Source organism: Jaculus jaculus, chromosome 8, assembly GCF_020740685.1.
Source record: "Jaculus jaculus isolate mJacJac1 chromosome 8, mJacJac1.mat.Y.cur, whole genome shotgun sequence".
NCBI lineage: Eukaryota > Metazoa > Chordata > Mammalia > Rodentia > Dipodidae > Jaculus > Jaculus jaculus.
In genome coordinates, this window is record NC_059109.1 from 71,903,472 (window position 1) to 71,929,538 (window position 26,067).

At 48.8% G+C, this 26,067-nt stretch overlaps 2 protein-coding genes across 10 annotated transcripts; one reads left to right on the forward strand and one right to left on the reverse strand.

The window, feature by feature from the left end:
- Positions 1-371: 371 nt before the first annotated feature.
- Positions 372-17,351, reverse strand: Znf219 (zinc finger protein 219). Of its 9 annotated transcripts, none has more exons than XM_045156449.1 (5): positions 17,192-17,351; positions 4,089-4,177; positions 2,033-3,437; positions 1,685-1,816; positions 372-1,435 (listed from the first exon to the last, which is right to left on the reverse strand). In XM_045156449.1, exons 2-5 carry the CDS (start codon positions 4,092-4,094, stop codon positions 828-830), a joined length of 2,151 nt encoding a protein of 716 aa, XP_045012384.1. In that variant the 5' UTR covers positions 4,095-4,177; positions 17,192-17,351; the 3' UTR covers positions 372-827. The 9 variants fall into 9 exon arrangements, with proteins under 9 accessions (XP_045012384.1, XP_045012387.1, XP_045012386.1 ...); XM_045156452.1 differs by lacking the exon at positions 17,192-17,351 and adding an exon at positions 16,443-16,492; XM_045156451.1 differs by lacking the exon at positions 17,192-17,351 and adding an exon at positions 9,364-9,388.
- Positions 7,829-16,439, forward strand: Tmem253 (transmembrane protein 253). Its single transcript, XM_045156455.1, has 9 exons — positions 7,829-7,970; positions 10,378-10,556; positions 12,428-12,519; positions 12,636-12,778; positions 13,514-13,624; positions 13,716-13,772; positions 15,212-15,322; positions 15,436-15,582; positions 15,917-16,439. The coding sequence occupies exons 2-9, from the start codon at positions 10,543-10,545 to the stop codon at positions 16,100-16,102; spliced, it is 861 nt and encodes a 286-aa protein (XP_045012390.1). The 5' UTR covers positions 7,829-7,970; positions 10,378-10,542; the 3' UTR covers positions 16,103-16,439.
- Positions 17,352-26,067: the final 8,716 nt, after the last annotated feature.

A 26,067-nucleotide genomic window follows, 5' to 3' on the forward strand; every position in this document is an offset into this window, starting at 1 on the left:
CAAAACCAAGACCTTTTACTCCTTACTACCCCAAAGTGGACAGTGCCTGGGAGAATGTGCCTCCCACACAGTGGCTCCCAGAGGTTCAATGAGCTCTTTGCAGTTCCCTCTCCCATTCTGCATCCTCTTCTTGAGACTGAGCTTACTGCAGACAGGTCCAGCATAATCAAGTCCTTCTCCACAAGCCATCGTGTGTCAGATCTCATCAGGCTACTTGTTAAATGCTAATTCTTAGATCACACCAGAAGTACTGAATCCGAAGTCTAGGGGTAAAGCAAGATTCCCCATTTCTTGTCAAGTTCACTGAGGGACAACTATGTGCCTAAAGAAGACCCCTAGGAGAATAGGACATAGGCAGACAGACACAGAGCCCTGTGCCTCAAGACACCTGTTTATTGGGGACACAACTCTGCAACAGGAATGACAGGAATCGTACCAAAAATAGCAACGTCTACAGGGCCCCTGTCGGGGCTAGAAGGGTACAGTGCCCCCCACCCCCACCCCTTGTACAAAAATAAACTCTCACACCTATGGACCAGCAAAAACTGGCAGAGCAGCTCCTTAGCAGGAACACACCCTCTGCCAGCCCTAGGACTCCGTTCTTTGACCCTCACCTCTGCCACTTCTAAGGCACTGAGACTCCCCTGGGCTGGGTGGTTATCTCCTGCCCACCCTCTATTGCCCGCTGCCCCTTCCACCTCTGGTCCTCCTGGGGCTGGGATATGGGTCCCACGCTGCCCCCTGCTGGCTGCTCTACCCAACTACCTCTAGCACTCCCCGCTCCTGCAGGTTAAGCTCACTATGCTAATCAACCCTAAAAGGGCTCCCTATCGTTCTTGCCCCCCCAGACCTGCCTCTCCAGAGGATCTAGACAACCCAGGGCTGCCGTCCTCTTCCAGCAGAGGACTAGGAGGGGTCTCGCCTGATGGTGCTCGGGCGTAGGGCGGTGATGCATCAGCTCGTGGCTGCCGGCGGCCTCGAGCCCGGCGGCTGTGGTGCACTTGCAGGTGCAAGGCCATGAGCTCAGGTGCTCCAGTGGCAAAGGGGCAAAAGAGGCAGCGATGGAGGGCACCCCCTGACCCAGCTTCACCTCCCGGCCCTGCCCTCAGGGACAGGTCCAGGGGTTCAGCCTCTCCCCCCCGCCCATTGCGCAGGGTCCTCCCTGGACTTGCAGGCTTCCGACGAGACCCTGGCCCAGCACCACTAGGAGGTGGCCGGGAGCTTGCAGTGCCCTCTACCCATGTGCCAGACTGCTGAGCTGGCTTAGCTCCTGATGATGGGTTTGAACCTCTCTGGGAAGGGGGTGGCGGCTCTGGGGGAGGCCCGGGGCCTGCACCGGTCCTCTGTTCCCGGTGGTGACGCTGCAGATGATACTTAAGCGAGCCGGACTGGGTGCCCGCATAGTCACAGTGTGGACACTTGTACGGGCGCTCACCTAAGGAGAAGGTCAGATCAGGTCATGGGGTCACAATCACTCATACCCCCACTTGCATTTTGCTCAATTTAAAAACTTCAACCCAAACACCAGGAACAAATACTGGCTGTGGATGATTTAGATATGCCTTGCCCAGCTGATCTCACCTAGCCAATCTAAAAGCTCCCCCAAAATGACCACCAGCATTTCCAGTAGCCCTTACCTTTCTTCCCCCTACCAGTCACTCCCCCATGTAACTGCCTCTCTCACCTGTGTGTACGCGCAGGTGCACTTTGAGGTGATGTGCTGAGCGGAAAGATTTTCCACAGAAGGGGCAGTCCTTGCCAGTGGCCCCACGGCCCCCTTCAGGTCGGGTCCCTCCAACCAGCATCCCATTTTCCTCTGCAACACGTTAAGAGGAAGTTGTAAGGTTCCCTTTCCCCTGTCCAGGCTCCCTATGCCCACCACATAGGGCTGCTTCCCTACAGACTCAGAAGGCCACAAAGCTTCCAGAAAGCATGTGGGCAGAGGACCAAGCAAGATACAAGACAGGTTCTTCTAAAAGGAAGATAACAGGAACGGTGGCCGAGAAGATTAGGGAGGGGAATCCCAACATACCTTGTGTGGTTGTAGATCTTGCCTGGGCCCCCACGGCAGGTGTAGAATGCCCTGGCCCCTCGCCTGGGCGAGGATGCTGGGAAGCCAGAGGTCCCAGTGACCTGCCCCGAGCCCAGCTCTCCTCCTCTGTCTCCACCACCTCCTCTTCCTCCTCTGGTTCCTCTGCACAATGCCGCCGGCCCCGGGCTGGGAGAGAAGGCAGAGGGCGGAATCCTCCAAAGCTGCGGCCAGCCCCAGGATCAGCACCCTCGCCATTGGGACGTGCTTCCCCAGCTCGTATGCTCAGGTAGCCTAAGAGGCTCGGGGGCTCACGGCGCTCAGCTGGCGTGGGTGCTGGGGCCAGGAGAAGAGCGGGGCCCAGGGGCTCATAGGCCAGCAGGCTCAGGTCAGGAGGCTGAGGGGCCCTGGCAGGGACAGAGCCGGGTCCCGGGGCACGCAAAGGACCCAGCTTGCTAGTGTGCACCTTCATGTGGTTTTTAAGGAACCACGGCTCCTTGAAGCAGCGGCCACATACAGGACAGGCATGATCAAAGGAGGCCTTATGCTTGCGCATGTGGCCCTTGAGGAACCAGGACTGTGTAAAGCTCTGGCCGCACACTTGGCAGCGGAACTCTGGAGGAGCAGGAGTCTCCTCCGGAGGAGTAGGGGCAGGGGTTGCCACGGGTTCAGGTTCTGGGCCAGGCTCAGAGGCAGATCTGGGTTTTGGCTGGGGAGGAAGCTGGGGCTGTGGTGCAGCAGAAGTGGCCGCCAAGGGGCGCTCGGGAGCCCCGTGGGCCGTCAGACTATGATGCAGCAGCTCCTCCTCCTGGCTGGAACCGAAACTGCAGAGGCTGCACTTCCAGGGTCTGTGTAGGATGTGCAGGTGGCGTTCTCGCTCTGCCGAGGTTCGAAACTTGCCTTTGCAGAAGGGGCAACGGAAGGCAGATGAGGGAACTGAAGGAACCTGGGGCTGCGTGGGGCCCTCGGCAGCAGAGGTGGCCTGCATGCCCCCTGAGCTTCGGGTTCTCCCCAGCTGAGCTTCACGCAGTAGAGCTCGCTCCTCCAGCTCTAGCAACAGGCGTGCAGCAGGGCTGCGCGGGCGCTCAGGTTGGTGTGTTCGGAGATGTGAGCGCAGCAGAGCCCGCTGTGCGGCGCGGTGGCCGCAGTGTGGGCACTGGAAGGCCTGGGCGCCTGGGTGGGCTCGCAGATGCAGAGCCAGGATGGAATTGAAGCGGAAGCGCTTCCCGCACACGGGGCAGGGGAAGCGCCGTTCGCCTCCACGACTCTCAGACCATCCTACAGCTCCCATCCCAGGCGACCCTGCGCTCACGCCTGGTCCGTTGGAGTAGCGTTGCAGATCCAGCTCGCCGTCAAATGCAGGTGGGGATGGCGCTAAGTGGCCACCAGCGACGCGAGGACGTGAGCCCTGTGAAAGAAGCCAAGAAATCAAAGACAAGACCGACGCAAGGGACGGTGGGCTGAGGCCTGACCCAGGAACACCAGTCCCAGTCACCTCCAGAAGGTGGGTGGGAGTTAGACATTAGGGCCAAGAAAATAACATAATTATCGTTTATAAAGGGGGGGGTCTCTCTATTTGTCTCGTTCTCTGTCTCTCCCAGATAAATTAATAAAAATTTTAAAAATTGGGGAGAAAATAGGCTGGAGAGCTGGCTCAGAGCATTTTCCTATGAAGCCAAAGGACCCACGTTCGAGTCCCCAGGACCCACGTTAAGCCAGATGCACAAGGTGGTGTGTGCATCTGAAGTTCATTTGCAGAGGCTGGAGGCCCTGGTGCCACCCATTCCCTATCTGCCTCTTTCTCTTTCTCTTTCAAATAAATATTTTAAAAAGAGGGGTCAAGCTGGCTATGGTGGTGCACACCTTTAATCCCACCACTTGGGAGGTAAAGGTAGGAGGACTGCTCTAAGTTCAAAACCACCTTGAGACCACAGAGCGAATTCCAGGTCAGCCTGGGCTACAGGGAGACCCTACCTCGAAAAAAGAAAAAAAAAGGGGGGGGGCAAGCAGAGAAGGGAATACCGTTGAAGTACTTGCAGGTTTAGGATAGCTCACTCACCTCCATGGACTCCCTTCACATTCTTTGGTTCTGAGAAATGCAGGGAAGAGGAGGAAAAGCCGCTAACTAAGGCAACAAGTGCTGAAGAGCTACAATGAGATAGAGATTGGAGGAAAGATGAGCCCTGATTTTCAGCAGGGAGTCACCCCAGACTGTCTCTTAGCATCCTGTATTCTTAAAACCCATTCCTTTTTCCCATTTGCATTCAGAGGCATTGCGTCCTTCCTATTTGCTGTCCTCAAAACCTGACTCCTTGATTTGCCAAGTCCAAAACGCTGTCTGATTTCTTCCCCCAGATTTGTATGTTTTAAACACCTAATTCAGAACCATCACCACCTCACCCCCTGGGAGGCCATCACAGTACATTCCTCTTCCCTTTGGGTTGGGCTGTGCAGCTTGATAAGCAAGTGTGGAGGGCTTTCCATGCTTCCCCGTTATTCAAGTGGGACCAGTCCTCTCAGACCCCTAACAGTCAGCCAAACATCCCTCCAGGTTCTTTGCTCCTTGCTTGTGCCCTTACCATCTTTTGGTCTTCCCCCACATTCTCCCTCCCTCTGCCTAGATTCCTGATCCATTCATTGCCATTCATTACAGAGACTCATTCATGCATGGGAGAGAAACACCTCCCAGCAGCAGAGTCTGGAAACAGACAGAGGGGGAGGGGCATGAAGGAGGGGAAAGAGAGCTTCAGAGGGAATGGAGAGAGTTGGGGGAGGTGGAAGTTAAGGGGCACTGCCAACCTGGGGAAGGAATTAAAAACTGCAATACCGCCTAGGTTTCATCCTGTTTCAAACCTTGGAGCCTGAGGTTTGACGGGGCATCTCAGCCCCTTTGTCCAGGGCTGTTCCGAAGCAGGTTTTCCTTCTCTCTGCAGGGGAGAGGCTTCCTCACACAAGAGGAGGATTACACTGGCTCTGAGCTCAAGAGGCTGGAGAGAGGGACAGGGGGCGGGGCCTGGCCATCTGCACAGATTGAGGCACCACACATACTCTGAGCAAGAAGGGGTTAAACTTCTCCAGCTACATTTCCCTAGGCCTGAAACGTGCTGAAAGGAAGAGGATGGCAAAGGAAGGTAGTCCTGATACTTCACAACTGAGGGAGTTAGCTTTAGTACTTAGCAGCAACCCCAGAATTAAAATTTATGAAGTAGGCCTCAGAGAATAGCCAGAAGTCATCCAATCCCCACCTTCCTGCTTCTACATAGAATTAAATCAGGTCCTGGCTAGATGAATTTGGGCCTAGTTTCTTTTTTTTTTTTTTTAACGTAAGAATACTTGATATATAAAGAACTTCCTTACAGTAGGCACTAAGAAAATGAAATGGGTTGCTGAAAAAGGAAATAACTCAAGTATTTCTTTGCCTACAAATTGTTACTGAGAACTGGGCCAGGAGTCAGCTCTGCTCATCAGCAAAGAAAAGGCTCTGATGGGCCAAAGCTTCTTTAATTTTCAACATTTAGTGATACAGTAAGACTCCATGAAGGAGGCAAATACCTGTTACATGCAAAATCTAAGCTCTGGGAGTATTAACAGGAGATTAATTAACAAAATGTCCTTGTCTAAAGGTCATTATACAACCACTATCATCACTTATACTATGTCTATTTCTGTAGCTCCAAATTCAGGCACCCTTTCTTATCTATGGATCCTTCAACTAAGCCCTCTACTGGGACCAAGAGCCTAGCCAGGTTCTCTGAATCATTTCATAAAAGGTGAGCTAGAATAGAACTAAAGAGTGCAAGCTGTTTTACGTCCAGTCTAACCATTATCAGCCTTACAACAGTCAGTAAATCACGTAGCCCTCCACACTGTGTGAGAAGCACAGGGGCTGTACTAATTTACACAGATAGTCCCTTTCAGTTTGGAAGTTGTGTAGTAGGAAGTCAGGAGCCTCTTCTGAACCCAAAAGAGATGTTAAATAAGTCATCATTCATTCAGTACCATGGAGAGTGCAGTGGGCTACCAGGAAAACAACTTTGGCTACCTCAGTACCAAAGATAAAACTAGGATTTGCTAGAGGCCACAATGACCTTTTGAGCATCACAAATATGATACAGGGGGCTGGAGAGATGACTAAGCGGTTAAGGCACTTGCCTGCAAAGCCCGAGGACCTGGGTTTGATTCCCCAGTAACCACATAAGCCAGATGCACAAGGTGGCACATGCATATGGAGTTTGTTTGCAGTGGCTAGAGGCCCTGGTGTGCCCATTCTCTCTCTCAAAAAAAATAATTTCTTTTTAATAAGATACAGAAAAACTAGTTTTTTTTTTTAAGTCTCTACTTGGGAATCACTGGGAGGAAGGGTACTAGAGGACTTATTTTGGCCTTCTGGATGTCACTGAAAATAGAGGTAAGAGAAAATAGATGTAACCAGAAAAATTTTAATTAGCTATAAGGAATGCCATAACAGTTACAGTTTGTACATCCTGGAATGAGTTACTGAGGCATCATATTTGGGTCCATCACATTCTGTTGCTCTCCTGGGGATTCCCAGAACATCCTGGTGTACAGCCAATCTGTTATATTCAGAGGAAACAGATGGCCAGGAGGGGTGAGGAGGGTGAAAATACTTGCATGGTCATAGATGACTAACCTATGGGTACATATTCTGAGAAAACTGTAGGGGCTCCAAATTGCCTGAAGAATAGAAAGCAAAATGCCTTACAGGAAACTGGCAAAAATAGTAGTAACAGGGCAAAGCTTCCTTTCCAAAACAACAAACCCTACTTTGCATATAGCAGCTTCCAATATGGAAATGCAGTAATATATAAGCCCAAACTGAAGCTGTATTCTCCAGCAGAGAATGTTTTCCCACAAGGTGGCTTAAAATCAATAAAAGTCAGCCTTCTTAGGCTCAGTCAAGATGGCTTCCATCATCTCGACATCACAACAGGTCTCAGACACCTGATCTCATGAATTGTTCTCAATAGGGGAAAACACTGATGAAGGGTGACAATCTGTAAGCTAGTTTGGAACCAAAGTCTGACACATATTGCTTGTGAACAAACATCACATTTTTCTATACTGGGGCCTTTAAACATCCTTGAGGCTCAGTCAGATAGTGGTACTGACCTACTTTCTGCCTTCACTGAGAACCAGGGGTTATCTTGCCCTTATTTGTATTCTATAGGGATGCAAGGCCAGGAATAGGGAACAGAAATTTTTCCGAAGCAACAAGCCAATTATTCCTACATGCCAAGACAGCTGGTGGGGAAAGAGGTAAGGACCATCAAACAAGTAGGGAAGAATGGATGACTGGTGCAAAAGACTTACAAACATGGACAGGTATACAAAACCATCTGCTTAAATAAAGAAACAAGATTATTCCTCAAGCCTTGGGGTTCAAATATTTTTAAATATTTTATTTTTATGTAGTTATTTATGAGAAAGAGAATGGGTGGACTAGGGCCTCTAGTCACTGCAAATGAACTCCAGACCCATGCACCACCACTTGCTTCTGGCTTTACATGGGTTCTGGAGAGTCAAACATGGGCTCTTAAACTTTGCAGGCAAGGGCTTTAACTGCTAAGCCATCTCTCCAGCTCTCGAAATTTAGAGTCAAAGTGTTTTGAATCTCTGGGGCCTAGGTGTTACTACTAGGCTTCTCCCTCTGTTGACAATCCTATCCTTCCTAAGGCGGTAAACAATTATAACCCCTGAATTAAATGAGATTCAAAGGAAGGGGGCCACCTTGATCACAAAGACATCCAACAGTTTTCTCTGAGGCCCTCTGAACCTCACTGCTTAAGATAGCTCCTCTAAAGCCACCATACTCCGAAACTGACCACCTTTTAGAATGAGTTCTTGGGAGAACTTCCTGCAGTGAGTCCTCATTGGCCTGATTTGGAAGCACTGGAAACCTCACTCGCATACACACTAAAAGGTGAGAACTCATCTTTGCTCCCTCCCTTAGTCTTACCCCAGACATATGTCCTAAATTGACCCCAATTCTGAAAGTTCTGTAGGACCTAGATCTAGAAGGTGGACAGCCGGCCAGCTCTAAGTCCCTTGACCTGGAGCTGACCCTAAAAAAGCCACTACTTGCACCCACAGGGGCCTCCGTCCTCAGAGTGGGAGGTGGGCAGAACCACTGGGAAAATCCCCTCCCAAGTAGGAAAAGGCCTGTAAGCCCACACAAGCGGATCCCCAGCACACTTCTGAGCCCACGGGGGAAAAAAAATAACCAGAAGGATGATGGGGGCAGGGTTGGGAGATAGGGAAGCCAGGGCTCTGCTACCCCGGGCTGAGAGAACAAAAGCTGAGTTACTGCCGCCTCCGTTGCTGCTGCTGTTGCTGCTGCGGGCCCAGCTCTTTGTGACACTTTGTTTGGGACGCAGAAAGGGAAGCACCCACCATGTCCTCCCTACTTCCCAGAGAGTTAGGGCTCCCCCATCCCCCACCAGCCCTACCTGGGCCTGGGGGCGCACATCCTCTCAGCTCGCGGCTCTCCCACCCCACACCCACAGGCCCCTAGGCCCGCCCGGGCTCCGGGCCCCTACAAAGACGCTCGCCACCCCACCCCCACCCACCCCACCCCCGGGGCCCTTTCCTCGGTGTCCGCTCCCCCACCTGGTCCCCCGCCCGCCGGCGCCCCCCCAGCTCTCCAGGCTTCCGCGCGGCCACCCCCACCCCGCCCCCCAGGAGCTCCGGGCGAAGTTTGCTCGGGGCCGCGCCGGCGCCCCTCCCCCGCGCCCGCCCCTTGCACCTGCTCCGAGCCGCGCGCGCGGAGCGGCCCCCCCTACGGGGTGGGGGGAGGGGGCGGGGGGCGGGCGCGGGCGGGGGGGCGGGGGGAGCGGCTACTCACGAGCCCCGGGCGGCGGCGGCGGCGGAGCGGGCGGGCGGCGACGGCGGCGGCGGCGGGCCGGCGGCGCGGGCGTCAGCGTTACGTGGGGCCGGGGGAGATGCGCCGGGCCCCGGCCCCCCCGCCCCCGGCCCGGCCCCCGCCCCCTCCCCGGTCCCTCCGCCCCCAGCCCCGGCCCGCATTGTGTGCGGCGGGAGGCGGCCCGGTCATTAGCATGCGGGGGGCGGCGCGGCGGGGCTGGGAGCCCTGCGCGCGGCTCTGGGGACGGGCACGGGGAGCCGGGGACCCCCGAGGCCGCGACTGGCGACCGCCAGGGGGTGCGGGCTGCGCGGAGCCGGGGGGCGCTGCGGGAGGGGGGTGGGGGTGGGGCGCACTGACGATGCCGACGGGAGGCTGGGAGAGATTTTGAAAGGTCATCTTGTCCTTCCCCCAGCCTCCAAGCAGGACTGCCCCTCCCACCCAGACCCGGACATACCAGGGAGAGAGCTGGCTCTGCCGCTGCTTCTGCCCCAACATGTACAGACTCGGGAAGTTCTTCCTGGGGTTTTATCTCAAAGCCTCTCCCTGACAATTTCTCTCTCTCTTTTTGGGGAGGAGGAGGGGCGTTTATTGAGATAGTTAATGTCTGCCGTACAAGAAAATTATTAAAGTTACTGTTCTGGCCTTTCTGTTCTTGATAAACACTGCTCCTCGCTGCTTCCTCTCCAGTTTTGTTTTCCTTTTTTTTTTTTTTTTTTTTTTTTTTGGGTTTTCGACGTAGACTCTCACTCTAGCTCAGGCTGACCTGGAATTCACTATGTAGTCACAGGGTGGCCTCGAACTCTGCGCAATCCTCCTACCTCTGCCTCCCTAGTGCTGGGATTAAAGGCGCGCACCACCACGCCCTGCCTTGGTTTCATTCTTTAAGACACTTTGATGGCTCTTCAATTCAACTGGCGCTGTGCTCTGCGCTCAGGACAATGCACAGATGGGGGTGGCTTCCCTTCATGAGATTACAGTCCAGACAGTGACTGCTTACTTGTTAGCAGTATACTCAGTTTAGTCAATACTTACCGGGTGCTTGCTCTCATACTTAGTAGCATAGACTGCTTTCAATAAGCCTCTAATTCTCATTTGCGGGTTAAAAAAAAATGAGAAAGTCTTTCTCCACTGGCCTGCAAGTTCAAGGATCCTCGCGGTAAGCCAACATCTCCGCAACAATATTAAAATTGATTCACTTTGGGGGCTGGGGAGGGAGGTACAAACACAGCAATCTATATCCCTTTAAAAACATGATTTCCAGGGGTGACTTTCTTCCCAGGATCCTATCTCCTGGGATTAACTCCCAGGAATCTTCTGGCTCTATTATCAGTGATTATAAATAACAATAGCCACTACCATTTATTCAATATTTATATGGTAAATGCTGGGCTAAGCTGGTACCTAGAAATGTTCTTTTAATGCTCAGGGCAACCCCTTGAGACTGGTATTAACTAATTTCCCTTTACAGATAAGAAGACAAAAGATTAAGCACTTTGGCCAAGGTCAGCCAGATAGAGCTGGGACTTGAGCTCCTGGTCTCCTCAAGGCCATACCTCAAGCTCTACACCAAGATGAGCCTTTGATCTGGAAAGTGTACATTAGGGCCTAGGTGGTTCTGCTTCTAAATGTAGAAATGAATGTCCTCAGGTAAGCTTCTGCATAAGCCCATTAGTTTGTGGGCATCAGGTACATCTGTGTAACCTCAACATCACCATTAATGGTTATCAAGCACTACTTACCCTGAATTAACACCCTTCCTAGGCATCACTAGTCTAGCAGCGAACAAACTGAGGTTCAAATGGGTAAAATAATGTAACAGTAATGTCCCCAAGGTCACCTAACTGGTAAAATGGCACTTTTTCACTCAGAAATACTGTTGCAATAGTGTCCTTCCCAAGACTGTCCATTTGGGGGCCGTATGGGTAGGTTATCACTGAGTCATAAGCAACTGTGCTGATAGATGGCTCAGCATGTAAAATGCCACACAAACATGAGGACCTGAGTTCAGATTCCCATCACTCATGTAAAAGCCAGATGCAGTAGAATGCACCTATAATCCCAGCACTGGGGAAAGCACAGACAGAGGAGGATCCCTGAGGCTTGTGGTCTAGCTAGACCAGCAAAATCTGCGAGTTCCTGGACCAGCGAGAGATCCTGTCTCAAAAAAAGAAAAAATTAAAAAAGGTGGAGAGTGGTTAAGAAACACACCCAATGTTGACCTCTGGCCTCTATACTTAAGCACACACACCACATATACACATGCAAAAAACCAAGTCCCACTATTCAAAGAAAATTATTTTAAAAGGACAAAGGGGTGGTGGTGGGGAGCTGGAGAGATGGTTCAGACTTAAAGGCACATGCTTGCAAAGCCTGATGGCCTGGGTTTGATTCCCCAGTACCCACAGGTGCACAAGTTGTACATGCATCTGAAGTTTGCGGTGGCAAGAAGAGGCTCCGGTGTACCCATACTCTCTGGCTCTTTCTGCTCACAAATAAATAAAACACACACACATAAAGCCAGGTGTGGTGGCACATCCCTTTAATCCTAGAACTTGGGAAACAGAGGTGGGAGGATCACTGTGAGTTAAAGGCCACCCTGAGACTACAGAGTGAATTGTAGGTCAGTCTGGGCTCCAGCAAGGCCTACCTTGAAAAAAAAAAAAAAAAAAGGTAGCTAGGGAGGTAGCTAAATTGGTATGCTTGCCTAGCATGTACAAAGCCCTAGGTTCAATACCCAGCATTAAATGGGTGAGGTGGCACACCTGTAATCCCAGGAGGCTGGAGGATTAGAAATTCAAGGCCATCTTCAGCTACATATGGAGTTCAAAGCCAGCCTGGGCTAGAGACCTTGTCTGAAATGGAGAGGAAAGAAGGGATAAGGATGTAGCTCAGTGGTATAGTGCTTGCCTAGCATGCACATGGCCCTGGGTTTGAGTCCCACCTCTCGAGGAGAGTACTGAGGAGACAGAGGGAAGAAGAAACTGTCAAGAAAGCCAAGGGAATTAGAACTTACTTGGTCTGGAAACAGAGTGAGCAACCCAGAGGGCAGAATAAATACTTTGAGGAGGAAGCCAGAGGAAGAGAGATGGAGCTGGGTGTGGTAGTACACACCTTTAACCCCAGCATTTGGCAGGCAGAGGTAGGAGGATCTCTGCAGCCTGGGGCTACAGAGTGAGTTCAAGTCCAGTCTGGACTAGTGTGAGTTCCAGGTCAGCCAGGGCTAGAGTGAGACCCTGCTTCTAAAACAACAAAAATTGAAAATTTGCAAAGAACTAGAAAAAAGGAGAAAGATGTAAATAAAGGAAATTGAAGTCTAGGGTGATAATATCTATAGGAATGAGGTGGTGAACCAGAAGGATAGATAGGGGGCAAGAGGAAGTGGAAACAGTGAGGCAGGGCTGAGAGGCTTCTGGAGTGAACTGAGGTTGATGTGTCAGACAGCCACTCCCTAGATCCTTAGACCCTCATGGGGACCTTTGTCCCACCACACCCCAGCCCTGACAGCCTTTCTGTGCCAGGACAAGTTTGTTGTCTGCTCTGAGTTGGCAAGTCCCTCAGAAGTCCCAGGACCAGACTGGGTTCCAACCCTTGAGTAGCTGCTTCAGACTAGGTAGGTGTAAGGTTCTGGGCCTTAACTCTGGACTGGAAGTGGACAGAGGGGTAACTGAAAGAGATGTTCTATTTTCCATTTCCTGAAATATAGGTCCCATAATTATTTTTTTCCAGCACAGAAATCACCAACTCTTGTAGTCAAGAGAACCATGAAGCATACTGCTGATCACCCAGAGCAGGACAGATGCAGCCTTCGTCAGGAAAAGTTACAGCACTGGGCAAAACACCAGCACTATAGACACCTCTTGGTGCTAGGGGTAAGGCTAGGCTGCGCCACCTCCAGCTATTTTCCTACTAGCATGTCTACTTGTATCCAGTTTACTTCCATCTATGTTCAATATGCACTTACCAGAAACTTTGATAGGCTATGAATGGGAGGCAGAAGGAAGAAATGTAGAAATAACAAGGCAAGACCTTAAATATTCAAGTCACTTCTACCCTTGGGGAAAACATACAGGAAAAAAACAAAATTATAAAATGAGGCAGAAAAAATTAAATGACATCTAATTGTTTTGTTTTCTTCAAGCAGGGTCTTACTGTAGCCCAGGTTGACCTGGAACTCACTGTAGTCCCAGGCTGGTGGCCTTGAACTCACAGCATCCTCCTACTGCTGCCTCCCAAGTGCTGGGATTAAAGGTGTGCATCACCATGCCCAGCTTTACTAGCTTTTTTTTTTGGGGGGGGGGTTGTTTGTTCAAGGTAAGGTTTCAATCTAGCCCAGGCTGACCTGGAATTCACTATGTAGTCTCAGGGTGGCCTTGAACTCACAGCAATTCTCCTACCTCAGCCTCTCAAGTGCTTGGATTAAAGGCATGTGCCACCATGCCTGGCAAATATTTAAAGATCACTTCTCTGCCTACTTTACTTTTACTTTACCTTTTTTACTTTTTTTCCCACTTTTACCTGCATTTATCCCAATTATGGATCTGTAGAAGAGGCAAACATTGGGAGGTAGAAAGAGAATCCCTAAACGACCTTGTTCTGACCTCCAGGTAAGTCAGCTATGGCTGGCAACAGCTATGGTACCCTTTGCTGTCTCTGTTGTCTGCCTGAACTCTGCTTGTCACATGGTCACAGCGCTGCCACTTTGGTCTGGAGCCTCAGTAAGACCCACTACAAGGAAGGGTGGAAGGAAGGTTCTGGAGACCCCTACCTAACAGGGCCAGATCAACATTTGCCTTTCTCACCATTTAGGGTCTCCTCGCTGGCATTGTCACCCTTGAGCTTCACAGAGATCCCTGCCTCTGGAAGGTGAGAAAGAAAGAAAACACACAAACCTGCCTCAACCCAGGGGGTGATTTGTCACTTTAACTATCTGTCCCCTGGCTGCTTTTAGAGACTAAGGAGAGAAAGCAAGAAAATTACAGGACTGTTTAAGATGGGGAAATCTGAGCTCAGTTCTGTTTGGTTTGTTTCCTTCGTTCCTTTTCCTCCTCCTTCCCCATCTTTTGTAGTGCTAGGAATTAAACCCAATGGGCCACATGTACACTAAGCAAACTCTACCCCTGAACTATAGAGACCCAGCCTTCTTGTGGTTTTGCTTTGTTTTTTTTTGTTGTTGTTGCTGGTTTTTTTTTGTTTTTTTTTTTATTTGAGAGCAACAGACAGAAAGAGAAAGAGACAGAGAGAGAATGGGCGCGCCAGGGCCTCCAGCCACTGCAAATGAACTCCAGATGCCTTCGCCCCCTTGTGCATCAGGCTAACATGAGTCATGGGGAATTGAGCCTCTATCCAGGGTCCTTGGGCTTCACAGGCAAGCTTAATCACTAAGCTATCTCTCCAGCCTCCTCTCCCTTTTTTTCCTTCGGTTTTTCAAGTTTGAGTCTTGCTCTAGTCCAGGCTAACCTGGAATTCACTGTGTCTCAGGGTGGCCTTGAATTCATGGCAATTCTCCTACTTCTGTCCCAAGTGCTGGGTCTTTAAAGGTGTGTGCCACCACACCGGGCTTTTTTTTTTTTTTCTTTCTTTCTTTTTAGGTAGTATCTCACCCTAGCCCAGGCTGACCTGGATTTCATGATGTAGTCTCAGGGTGGCCTCTAACTCACAGCGATCCTCCTACCTCTGCCTCCCAAGTGCTGGGATTAAAGGCATGCACCACCATGCCCAGTGATTTTTTTTTTTTGTACTTTTTAAAAAATATTTTTTATGTATTTGAGCAAGACAGGGAGGCAGAAAGAGAGAGAGACAGAATGGGTGCAACAAAGGCCAACAGCAACTACAAATGAAGTCCAGACGCATGTGCCACCTTGTACATCTGACTTATGTGGGTACTGGGGAATCAAACCTGAGTCCTTAGGTTTCACAGGCAAGCACCTTAACCACTAAGCCATCTTTAATCCCAGCACTTGGGAGGCAGAAGTAGGAGGACTGCCGTGAGTTCGAGGCCACCCTGAGACTACATCGTGAATTTCAGGTCAACCTCAGCTAGATAGAGACCTAACCTCAAAAAGAAAAAAAGAAAAAGAAAGAAAGAAAGAAAAAGGAAGAGAAAAAAGAAAGGGTCTCAATAAATTACTCAGGCTAGCCTTGAACTTGTCATCTTCCTACCTTTAACCTTCCAAATAGCAGGGAATATAGGCCTACCCTACCAGGTCTGTCTCTGAATTTTGTTTTCAGCTAGAGTGTAGGTGATAGGGTGAGTTTTCTATGAACTTCCCAGGCTGGTCAGGACTGAGCTGGCTCACTGACAGGTGCGGGCCATGATGATATCCAACACCTTCAACCTGATCTTGGGCTTCATTGCGGTGGCTGTGGAGGTGATGAAGACGGCCTTGGGGCCTTTCCCTGCTGCTCCCTCCCAGGTACTGGTGAATGAAGGATAAAGTGGGAGAAGAAAATAAGAGATGGAAAGTAGAAGGGGCAGAGGAAAACATGTGGATCCCCCACAAGCATCCTCAGACCTGTCTACCTACAGCTGACAGGTTTGCTGGTGCTGGAGCTCAGTGCTGAGGCCTTTACCCTAGGGGGAGTGCTGGTCTCAGCATATGCCCTGTTCTTGCTGAGCAAGAGGAAGCCAGGATGCTTTGGGAGGCTGAGTCTGCGCTACCAGGAACTACAGGAGGTACCTGGGGCAGGGAGGAAAACCAAGCATCTAGTTGCCACTAACTATCCTACTGGCAATCCTGGTCAGTGGCATTTAAGGGAAAACAATGGGGACGTAGGGAAATAAAGGGATTGAAACTGAACAGCTCTTTGGCATTGGACTTTTGTTCCCTAATGGTGATTTTGAAGGAACTGGTATCCAAATGATAGGGGCTAGAAAAGTGGTAAACATTAGGAATTTCCCTAAATGCATTTGTGGAAGAGATGGAGAAAAGAAAACTGGGGTTAAAGTTGGCTCCGTCTCAAATTTTTCCTTTCACGCCTCTAAAATTTTCTCACATCTCTATTTTCAGGGCCTCTCTGAGGTGGAGGACGTTACTGGTTTGGAGAATGGTCCCATGTTGCCCAACGCGGGAAATGGAAGACCCATGAGCAGGCGAGAAGTAGACAGGTGCTACTACTGTTCTTTGCTAAGGGAGCATTCTCCAGACGCTGCAGCATCCACCCCCTCAACTCAGAGTTTAGCTGGACTCCCTTGAGACATGTGTGAAGTCCAGAGGAGCGTCTTCAGTGTCCCCTCAAAGCCCTCGCATTTTCGTCCCTTCTTCACTAAGAATAACTGGACCAGAGTCCCCCCTCAGTCCCTGTAAAGCTGCCTCCTCCTTAGCATTTCTTGTCTTCTTCCCCACTGCCCAGCTTCACGTCCACCTTTCATAATCGCACCCACTCTCAGCCCAGTTCCTGTCCCCAGACAACCCTGAATCCACGTCAGAAGTGCGCCAGGTCTCCTAGGATCCGGGTCCTGCTAACGCTACTGGAGACTACAAGTCCCACAATGCCCCGCTACCCCATGACCTACTGGGAAATAAAGAGCCTAACCTCGGCGGCGGGGGCGCTGTGCTTCTGCCGAGCGACGCGGGCTCTGGAAGTCAGGGCCTAGCCGAGTTTCCTCGGACGCGACCACTGGCCGCGCGCGCGGGAGGAGCCGGGAGGCGCGGGCTGTCTCGCACCGGGGCGTCGCCTCCGCCGCCCCGAGGCGGGAGCTCACGCGGGGCCTCCTGCCTCCCGCTGGCAGCTGCAGTGACCGGCGAAGGCCGGGGCCGACGCCTGGCCGAGCTGGGCTTTCCCAGGTGCCGTGGCCGCGCCCCCTCGCACGAGTGCCCAGGTGCAAAGTCCGGAGACTTGGAGCGCGCGCGAGAAATGGGCTGGAGATGATGAGTCAGGCGCGCAGGCCTGGCCCGCTCCCCTCCCCCGCGGCCTGGGCGCCTGGGAAAGGACAGGCCCGCCCGGCAGGCGGGTGGACCGGGCGGGCAGAGGGAGGGACGCGGTCACCCGATCTAAGACTTTCCCGCCTCTGGCGAGCACGCGCTGCCGCCACCCTCGCCGAGGCGGGAGCTGGACTGCGCAGACTCGGCCTTTTGGCCTCCCCGCGGGCCTTTGATCCCCGGCTGGAAGTCTGGTTCCGCTCAACCTACACGACTTATGACCTGCAAGTTTGCAAAGATGATGAAGTCAGGTGGGCTTAGGGAAAATCCAGGAAAACTGGTAGACCCAATTACACCAGCGGGCAGCTGACTAACCGCTAGAAACTAAAAAATGACCAGAGCTGGAGTACTAAGGAAACTCACCCCAAATTCACACAGTGCCCGTGATGGCTGTTCACATCATTTTTGTCCCCACTTGAGAAGCCTTCTTTCCCCAGAGAAGTCTGTTTCTCCGGGCTCATCCAAGCCCAGGTACCAGAGAAGGTAGAGCGCAGCCTGGCTGCCTTGCCAGGACATTGCAGTGGCGCCAGCTGCAGCTCCTTTCTGTTTGTGACACCTTGGGAGTGGTAATAAGTCGCCCTATGAAAAAGTTTCATGTACTAGTGGGTGGGAACAGTTCAGGAATCAGCCTCTGAAATGGAGAAAACAAGATCTGGGCCTCCTTTTCGTCTGTCCCCCAAACTGCCATAATATGGAAGGCTCATGTGTAAAGGGCTCTCAGAATTCTAAGAATTTCTTTCAAAGACTACTTGCTGTCCCTTAAGCTTAGGGGTAGGGGAGAATCAACAGCTTGTTTTGTTCTCCAGCGTTTTGTTCGTTTTGTTCTCCAGATCAGAAATCTGGGTGTTGCGTTGTGGTTCTTAAGAGAAGCTCGTTGACCATGCAGATGATCTTGTAGCAATAATAAAACCTCAGTACCTTAAAAAAAAAGGTTTAATTTTCATATTATATATCCAAAGTAAGCTAGCAAAGAGCGTTGTTCATTGTAAAACATTCAGATACCCATGATGATGTTACCATGAAGTTTAGAATCCTCCCTCTCTGCCTCCTCCCACTGCACTGGTATGAAATAAACACGAAGAACTAACTGTTCATAGATTATGCAGTGCTCTGCCCCAAAGCGATAAATGTTACTTCTACTCACAATTGACTAGCCAAAGCAAGTCACAAAGCCACATTTTCAAGGAGACAGAAAAGGCAATCTTTTCATATGCATGGGAGAAGAGAGGAAGCATTAAGGCTTCATTAAAGGAAAGGGGATTGGAAATTTGTAGTGTTTTTTAGTTTAGTTTAGTTTTGTTTTGGTGATAGGGTCTCACTCTAGCCCAGGCTGACTAGGAACTCTGTAGCTCCAGGGTGGCCTCCAACTCACGATGATTCTCCTACCTTTGCCAAGTGCTGGGATTAAAGGTGTGTGCCACCACACCTGGCAGTAATGGTTTTTGTTTGTTTTTCGAGGTAGGGTCACACTGTATTCCAGAGTGACCTGGAATTCACTATGTAGTCTCAGGCTGGCCCCGAACCACTCATGTTGATCCTCCTACTTCTGCCTCCCAAGTGCTGGGATTAAAGGCATGTGCCCCCACACCCAGCCAGTAATGATTCTTTCTGTGTGTGTGATTATTGAACAGCATAATAGTTGGAATTCGTCTACATAAGCAGTTATATCCATTCCTGCTTTGGTTCCTTAAACCCTTATGTGAAATTCTTAGTAAGATAAAACGAGGTTGGAGAGGTAGGTCAGTTGGTGAAGTGCCTGCCTAGAATGCAGGAATCCCTTGATTCAGTCCCCAGCACCACATAAACTTGGCTGGATGGTGCCCACCTGTAACTTCAGCACTCTGGAGTCGAAGGCAGGAGAATTAGGAGTTCAGGGTAATCCTCAACTACATAATCTGAGATTAGTTTGGTCTACATGAGATTGTCAAGAAAGGGAAGGGGAAGGAAGAGAGTATAAATTACACAAAGAAAAGTAAAATTAGAAAGCACTGCAGAAGTTGAAAAGTATAATAAATTATTGGACAAGGGAGATGGCCCAGTGGTTAAAGGCTCTTGCTTAGAAAACCTGAAAGCTAGGGTTCAGTTCTCCAGTACCCATGTAAAGTCAAATGCACAAAATCATATGAAGTAACAAGAGCCCTGGTGAGCCCATGCTTGCTTTCTGTCTGTCTGCCTGCCTCCCTCTGTGTGTGTGTGTGTGTGTGTGTGTGTGTGTGTGTGTATTATATATTATATATATATATGTATATGTAAATATACATATGTATATTGGTTTTTCAAGGGTCTCACTGTAGCCCTGACCTGGCTGAATTCCAGGCTGACCTGGAATTCACTATGTAGTCGCAGGGTGGCCTTGTACTCACAACAATCCCCTACCTCTCCTCCCCAGTGCTGGGACTAAAGTATGCACCACCACACCCAGCTTAAAAAAATTTTTTTTAATGAAAGCTTCTACTCTTTTTTTTGTTTGCTTGTTTTTAATTATTTATTTATTTTATTCATTTGAGAAAGAGAAAGAAATGGGTGCACCAGGGCCTTTAGCCGCTGCAAACTCCAGCCACCTTGTGCATCTGGCTTATGTGGGTCCTGGGGAATCAAACCTGGGTCCTTTTTTTAGGCAAGTGCCTTTAACTACTAAGCTATCCCTCCAGCCCTAAAAATATTTTTTTAAGTGGCTGTGTGTGTGGTACACACCTTTAATTCCAGCACTCTGGAAGCAGAGGTAGGAGGGTCACTGTTAGTTCAAGGCCAGCCTGGGAGTACATAGTGAATTCCAGGTCAGCCTGACTTAGAGTGAGACCTTACCTTGAAAAAAATATTTACTTATTTGAGACTTATTTGAAGAAAGAAAAAGCTCACACATATATATGTACATGTATTTAAATATAGAGACAAAGAATTGTTTAAATAAGTTAAAGAGATTGTGTATGAGGTAATAGGGACTGGTAGGAACTGTGACAACTATATAAATATGTATTCTATTTAAATAAATGGAGGTATCTGCATTCAACTCTACCAAGTATTGCTATGTGGTACTATGGACTATATGCCATAGTTTTAATTTTCCTTTTTTTTTTTTTTTTCTTGGTGTTTGTTGTTGTTTTTTGGTTTTTTTGAGGTAAGGTCTCACCCTAGCTCAGGTTGACCTGGAATTCACTATGTAATCTCAGGGTGGCCTCAAACTCATAGTGATCCTCCTACCCCTGCCTCCCAAGTGCTGGGATTAAAGGCTTGCAACACCATGCCCCGCTTATAGTTTTAATTTTTCTATAGAAGACAGATAATCTGACTTTTAAATGTAAAATATGATTTTAAAATATTGTTGGACTGGAGAGATGGCTTAGCGGTTAAAGCGCTTGCCTATGAAGCCAAAGGACCCAGGTTTGATTCTTCCTGACCCACATAAAGCCAGATGCTCAAGGTAGTGCATGCATCCCATTCTCTCTCTCTCTCTCTCTCTCTCTCTCTATCTATCTAGATAGATAGATAGATATTGAGGTAATGTCTTGTTCTAGCCCAGACTGACCAGAAATTCACTATGTAGTCTTAGGCTGGCTTGAACTCACAGTGATCCTCCTTCCTCTGCTTCCTGAGTGCTGGGATTAAAGGTGTGCACCACCATGCTATTTCATAATAGATTTTATAAAACACAAGAGTCTTGGAGGAGGGGGCTGGGAAGATGGCTGTGATTGAAGGCAATTGCTTGCATAGCCTGTTGGCTGGGGGTTCAATTCCCAAGCCACCCACATAACCCTGACACAAAATTTTAAAAGTAACACAAAAGGACAGGTGTGGGGGTATATGCCTTTAATCCCAGCACTTGGGAGGCAGAGGTAGGAGGTTGGTCATGAATGTGAGGCCACCCTGAGACTACATAAATGGATTACAGTAGGTCAGCCTGGGCTAGATGGAGACACTACCTTGAAAAAAAAAAAGAAGTGACACAAACATCTGGTGTTCATTTGCAGCAGTGAAGTCCTGGTGTACACACACACAAACGTCAAATAAATAAAAATAAGAATCTTAGAATAATAAAGTGAAGTTATTATCCCTGTAATGTCCTGGACCCTTCTCCCCTCCAGGATATTTTGCAGTATCTGGAAACATTTTTGGTAGACAACTAGGAAGGGAGTGGTAATGGAATATGAAATGACAAGAGATTAGGAAGACAAGTTGGAAGATTTGGGATTTAGTCCCAGTGCTGCCAACGCTGATTTCCTGGGCATCACCCTCTGCCAGCCGCAAATGAACACTAGTCTTACCCTGTACTCCCTATTCCCTGTCCACACACTTGCCAGCGTCTGCGCTGCTCCACAGCAGCATTCTGCTATGCCGCAGTGCTCCCCAGCAACACTGTATCTGCCCTCATTCTTCATCATCTGGCAGCCTCTATGGAGGTCATTTTACTTGAATTAGAACTTCACAGAAAGAAGGGACTGTAACGAAGCTCCTGCTGACGTTAAAGGCTGTGACCCCTATTCTCTTGCTTTTAAGGATTGCAGAAATATCTAATTCATGCTGATGATTTTTCCCTCATTTCTTTGAAGTTGATTATTCATTCTGGCTTTGAATGCATTATAAACAACTGACGATATTTCCCAAGAGAATTCTCTTCCATTTCTCGACCTGTTTATTTGCAAGATGGCTCAGGTTTTGTGTCCCAGAGCCTGTGTCCTCTGCTGCCATCTCGTGGCCTCATCGTTGTCTGGGTCGTGGTCTCACAAAGCATCTTCCCTCAAGAAATGGCCCTTTAAGTAATGGCTGAGTTACGCAAAGAATCTCTGCTTCATTCTGTGGATCTTCCCAGGACCCCCTTGCTCCAACGGACTTGCAGAGAACTGTGACACAGGCCGCCTGGCAGGAAGGCAGACGGCTTGGGCCCCTTCATTCAGGTCCCCTGGACCCCCATTGGATCTTGGGTATGTTATGTAATTCTGGTCCTGAGCTACCAAACCCAGGCACGCAGCTACCTACCAGTAACATGACTGCCAGGTCTGATGAATGCTGGGTAGCCTCTCCCACGTGGAGCTGTAATTCTCTTAATCTTAGCGAGGCCACCCCTGCCTAGTTTCTAGGTTCAGGTTTGTATTTTTTGTCCAGGCTCTGTGCCCATGGCCTGGCCCAATTAGTGATGCCTCTAATTTGACATTCGATTAAAGAACTCAGCAGGACAATGATGATGGTGAATTCCCATGTGGCCCACAAATATGATGTGACCAGCACACTAAAATGATTGAGATCCATCTCCCAGAAACAGGAATCTGGGAGACTGCCCTGAGCTGGGCTGCTTTGCCATTAAGCAGTCAGCCACTCAATGCAGGAAGGAAAGAAAGCAGAAAAACATTTTCAGTTGGTGCTCATCAGTTATAATACAACTTGTAAGGTTCAGGAATGTCCAAGACCACAGAGACCATTTTGAGGCAAAGATGGAAGCTTTTTTTTTTTATTATTTGTTTTTTATTTATTTATTTGAGAGCGACAGACAGAGAGAGAGAGAAAGAGGCAGATAGACAGAGAATAGGCATGCCAGGGCCTCTAGCCACAGTAAAGGATCTCCAGACACGTGTGCCCCTTATGCATTTGACTAAGGTGGGTCTAAGGGAATCGAGCCTCGAACTGGGGTCCTAAGGCTTCACAGGCAAGCATTTAAACGCTAAGCCATCTCTCCAGCCCGATGGAAGCTTTTATTCAGGGAGAACACTAGCTGCCAGGACTGACTCTCAAGAGCAGAGCACAGTCAATTTTGGGATTACAGATAGTGGGCTATATAGACTTCCTCAGTTGGAGGAAGGTGAGGAAGGCCAAAGAACTTCTTTGTTCTTTATATTAGCCATAAGGTGTGAGACCAGAACAGTGACCAGGTGGGAGATAAGGAGGCAGGAAACCTAGACCTGGGGCATTGTTAGGCAAGGAAGGGATAATGGCTGGGTGGCTCCTTGAGGAATGTGGATGACCCACTTCCTTATATCTCTTTTCACCATCCTGCTGACTCCATTTTGTCCCAACCTAGCTCTACTCTTATATAACATCTGTGGTTAAAAACACACCAAGGCCTCTTGCCACCCTGAACAAACTCCAAATGTATGTGCAATGTTTGTACATCTGGCTTTACATGAGTACCAGGGAATTGAATCCAGGACAGCAGGCTTTGCAAGTGCCTTTAACCACTGAACCATCTTCCCAGCCTACTTTTTTTTTTTTTTAACTAAAGGTAGGGTCTGGCTGTAGCCCAAAGCTTACCTGGAATTCACTCAGGCAGGTCTCAGGCTGGCCTCAAACTCACAGCAATCCTTCTACCTCTGCATCCCTGAGTGCTAGAATTAAAGGCATATGCTACCACTCCTGGCCCCACTTTTTTTTTTAACTAGCCATTTGAGTATTATTGTTCTTTAAAATTATAAGCCGTCTACTTTATTGAGAAACAAGAGTAAGGTAGCTTTGCACAGGTAGTTAATTAGGGACAGAAGCTCAAAGAAGGAACAAGATGCCATTCTGACAGCCCTGACAGAAGTAGAATTCACATCTGACCCTCTCATTCAAGATGGCTGTATTTTGATCCAGGCCCAGATGGATTCACTGGTGAATTTTACTAGACCTTCATGGAAGATCTAACACCGCTGTTTCTCAAATTTTTCCATAAAATAAAAAAGAAAGGAATTCTACTGAACTCTTTCTATGAAGCCAGCATCACTGTGATACCAAAACGAGACAAAGACAGAAGAAGAAAAGGAAATTAGAGGCCAATCTCCCTCATGAACATAGATGCAAAAATTCTCAACAAAATATTGGCAAACAGAATACAAGAATATATGAGAGCAGCCGGGCATAGTGGCGCATGCCTTTAATCCCAGCACTCAGGAGGCAGAGGCAGGAGGATCACTGTGAGTTCGAGGCCACCCTGAGAATACAGAGTGAATTCCAGGTCAGCTGGAATTCACAGTGAATTCCAGGTCAGCCTGAGCTAGAGTGAGACACTGCCTTGAAAAACAAAAACAAAAACAAAACAAAACAAAAAAAAGAATATATGAGAAAGATCATTCATCCTGACCAAGAAGACTCTATTCCAGAAATGCAGGGAAGGTTCAACATACACAAATCAATAAATGTAACACAATATAAATGGACTGTAGAAATAACTAGACTTCTGTGTAAGTAGGAAGAAAACTCAATAGCACAGGCTAGTAAGCTAGAAAGAACATATAAAGGGGATAGAAAGGAAGGGAGAGAGGGACTTAATAGGATGGTATTGTATATATGTAAGTAGAAGAATAGATTAATGGGGGTAAAAAGGCCTAAGTGAGGTCAGGGGAAGAGACTGAGTAAAGGAAAGATGGAGGGAGGCTAATCAAAATCAAAGAGGATATAAATAAACAACATGAAAACCTAATTTTTTGGACAATGGAATACACAGGTGCCATAGATTGTTACTAGAAAATTTTCAGTGCCAGGGAGGGGATACCTTCCAGTGAATTGTTGGCCAGGGAGGTCCCTGATGCCCCCTCTTGCAGTCAGGTTCACATTGCTGGTAGAAATCACCCAACCAAGAACAGCTTCTGGGAAAAAGAGGTTAATTTTGGCTTACAGGCTCAAGGGGAAGCTCCATGATGGCAGGGTAAAACAATGGCATGAGCAGAGGGGGGTCAACATAGGTATACCAAAGCAAGAGGAGAGTGTGGCAAACACTGGCAAGGGGAAACTGGCTATTACACCCATAAATCCTGCCCCCAGCAATACATTCCCTCCAGAAGGCATTTATTCCCACATCTCTATCAGCTGGGAACCTAGCTTCAGAACACCTAAGTTTATGGGGGACACCTGAATCAAACCACCACACCCCCAAGACATTACAGGCCATTGCCAAGGTCTTTGGTTTCCCACCAGGAATAGGGTAAGACCCTATTGCTGAAGACTCCACATATTTGGGCTACAAGTTCACTGAGGAAACCTGCTGGAACTGAGCTGATAACCTCCTCCATGTAGACCAGCTGACAGAAAGCTGGAAGAAGCCATTCTGCATGCAGTTCAATGGGAGAAAGAGAAATCACCAGTGAAGATAATCAACAGTGGACACTGCAAGCCTTATATTTGGCCAGCCAGGCCAAATGAGCTAACATGTGCAATAGTGGCACGTCTGTCATGGGAGAAACCAACTGCCCTCCAATTGGACTGGAGGCCTGCTCCATAAGAGGGAATACATCCCTGATACTGAAAACCTACAACAGGGGTAGTCATGAGCCCTAGGGGTGTAATATCTGCTGTTGTCTGGCTAAATGTATATACTATGCTTATCAAACTGACCAGTAAGCACTTCTGTTAATGTTCACACCCTTATATTAATGCTACTCTCACTTTTGGTAGAGAATCTTCTCTTTTCAGATGGCAATGACCTTGAGATGACTCAGAAGGTATCATGGTGATGGAAAGAAATGACTGCAGTGCTCAGTACTGCAATATCTCTATCATATCTTCCAAGGCTCAGGGTCTAATGCAGAAGAGGTGGCAGAAAGCATGTAAGGGCCAAAGGAAGGGTAGGACTCCTTACAACATGCTCCCTCTAGACACAAAATGGCCTGGATATTCATGGCCTCAAGTACCTGCCACTACCTACACAAGACCATCATAAGAGGAGGAAAAGATCAAGACATCAAAAGTAAAAGAGAGACTGATTGAGATGGAGAGGGGGTATGATAGAGAGTGGAGTTTCAAAAGGGTAGGTGGGGGGGTGGAGGGTATTACCATGGGGGTATTTTTTTTTTTTTTTTTTTTTTTTTGGTTTTTTTAGTTAGGGTCTCACTCTGGTCCAGGCTGACCTGGAATTAACTCTGTAGTCTCAGGGTGGCCTTGAACTCACGGCAATCCTCCTACCTCTGCCTCCCAAGTGCTGGGATTAAAGGCATGCACCACCACGCCCGGCCCATGGGGTATTTTTTATAATCATGGAAGTTGTTGTTAAAAATTTGGAAGAAAAAATAATAATTGGGGAAAAAATCATATCTAGAGCTGGAGAGATGACTTAGCGGCTAAGGAGTTTGCCTACGGATCCTGAGGACCCAGGTTTGATTCTCCAGGTCCCACATAAGCCAGATATACATGGTGGCATATGAATCTGGAGTTTGTTTGCAGTGGCTGGAAGCCCTGGCATGCCCATTCTCTCTGTCTCCCTCTCTCTGTCTCTAATAAATAAATAAATAAATAAATAAAAATCTTTTGAAAAATCATAATAAAAAGAAAATGTCAAT

What these genes read in the sequence shown, in the direction of transcription:
- Tmem253 (XM_045156455.1), top strand. An exon ending in GAGATCCCTGCCTCTGGAAG is followed by an intron (nt 13,773 to 15,211) that starts GTGAGAAAGAAA and finishes GCTCACTGACAG; the next exon opens with GTGCGGGCCATGATGATATC. An exon ending in TCCCTGCTGCTCCCTCCCAG is followed by an intron (nt 15,323 to 15,435) that starts GTACTGGTGAAT and finishes GTCTACCTACAG; the next exon opens with CTGACAGGTTTGCTGGTGCT.
- Znf219 (XM_045156449.1), bottom strand. An exon ending in AAGATCTACAACCACACAAG is followed by an intron (nt 1,817 to 2,032) that starts GTATGTTGGGAT and finishes AACGTGTTGCAG; the next exon opens with AGGAAAATGGGATGCTGGTT. An exon ending in GCACCTGCGCGTACACACAG is followed by an intron (nt 1,436 to 1,684) that starts GTGAGAGAGGCA and finishes CCTTCTCCTTAG; the next exon opens with GTGAGCGCCCGTACAAGTGT.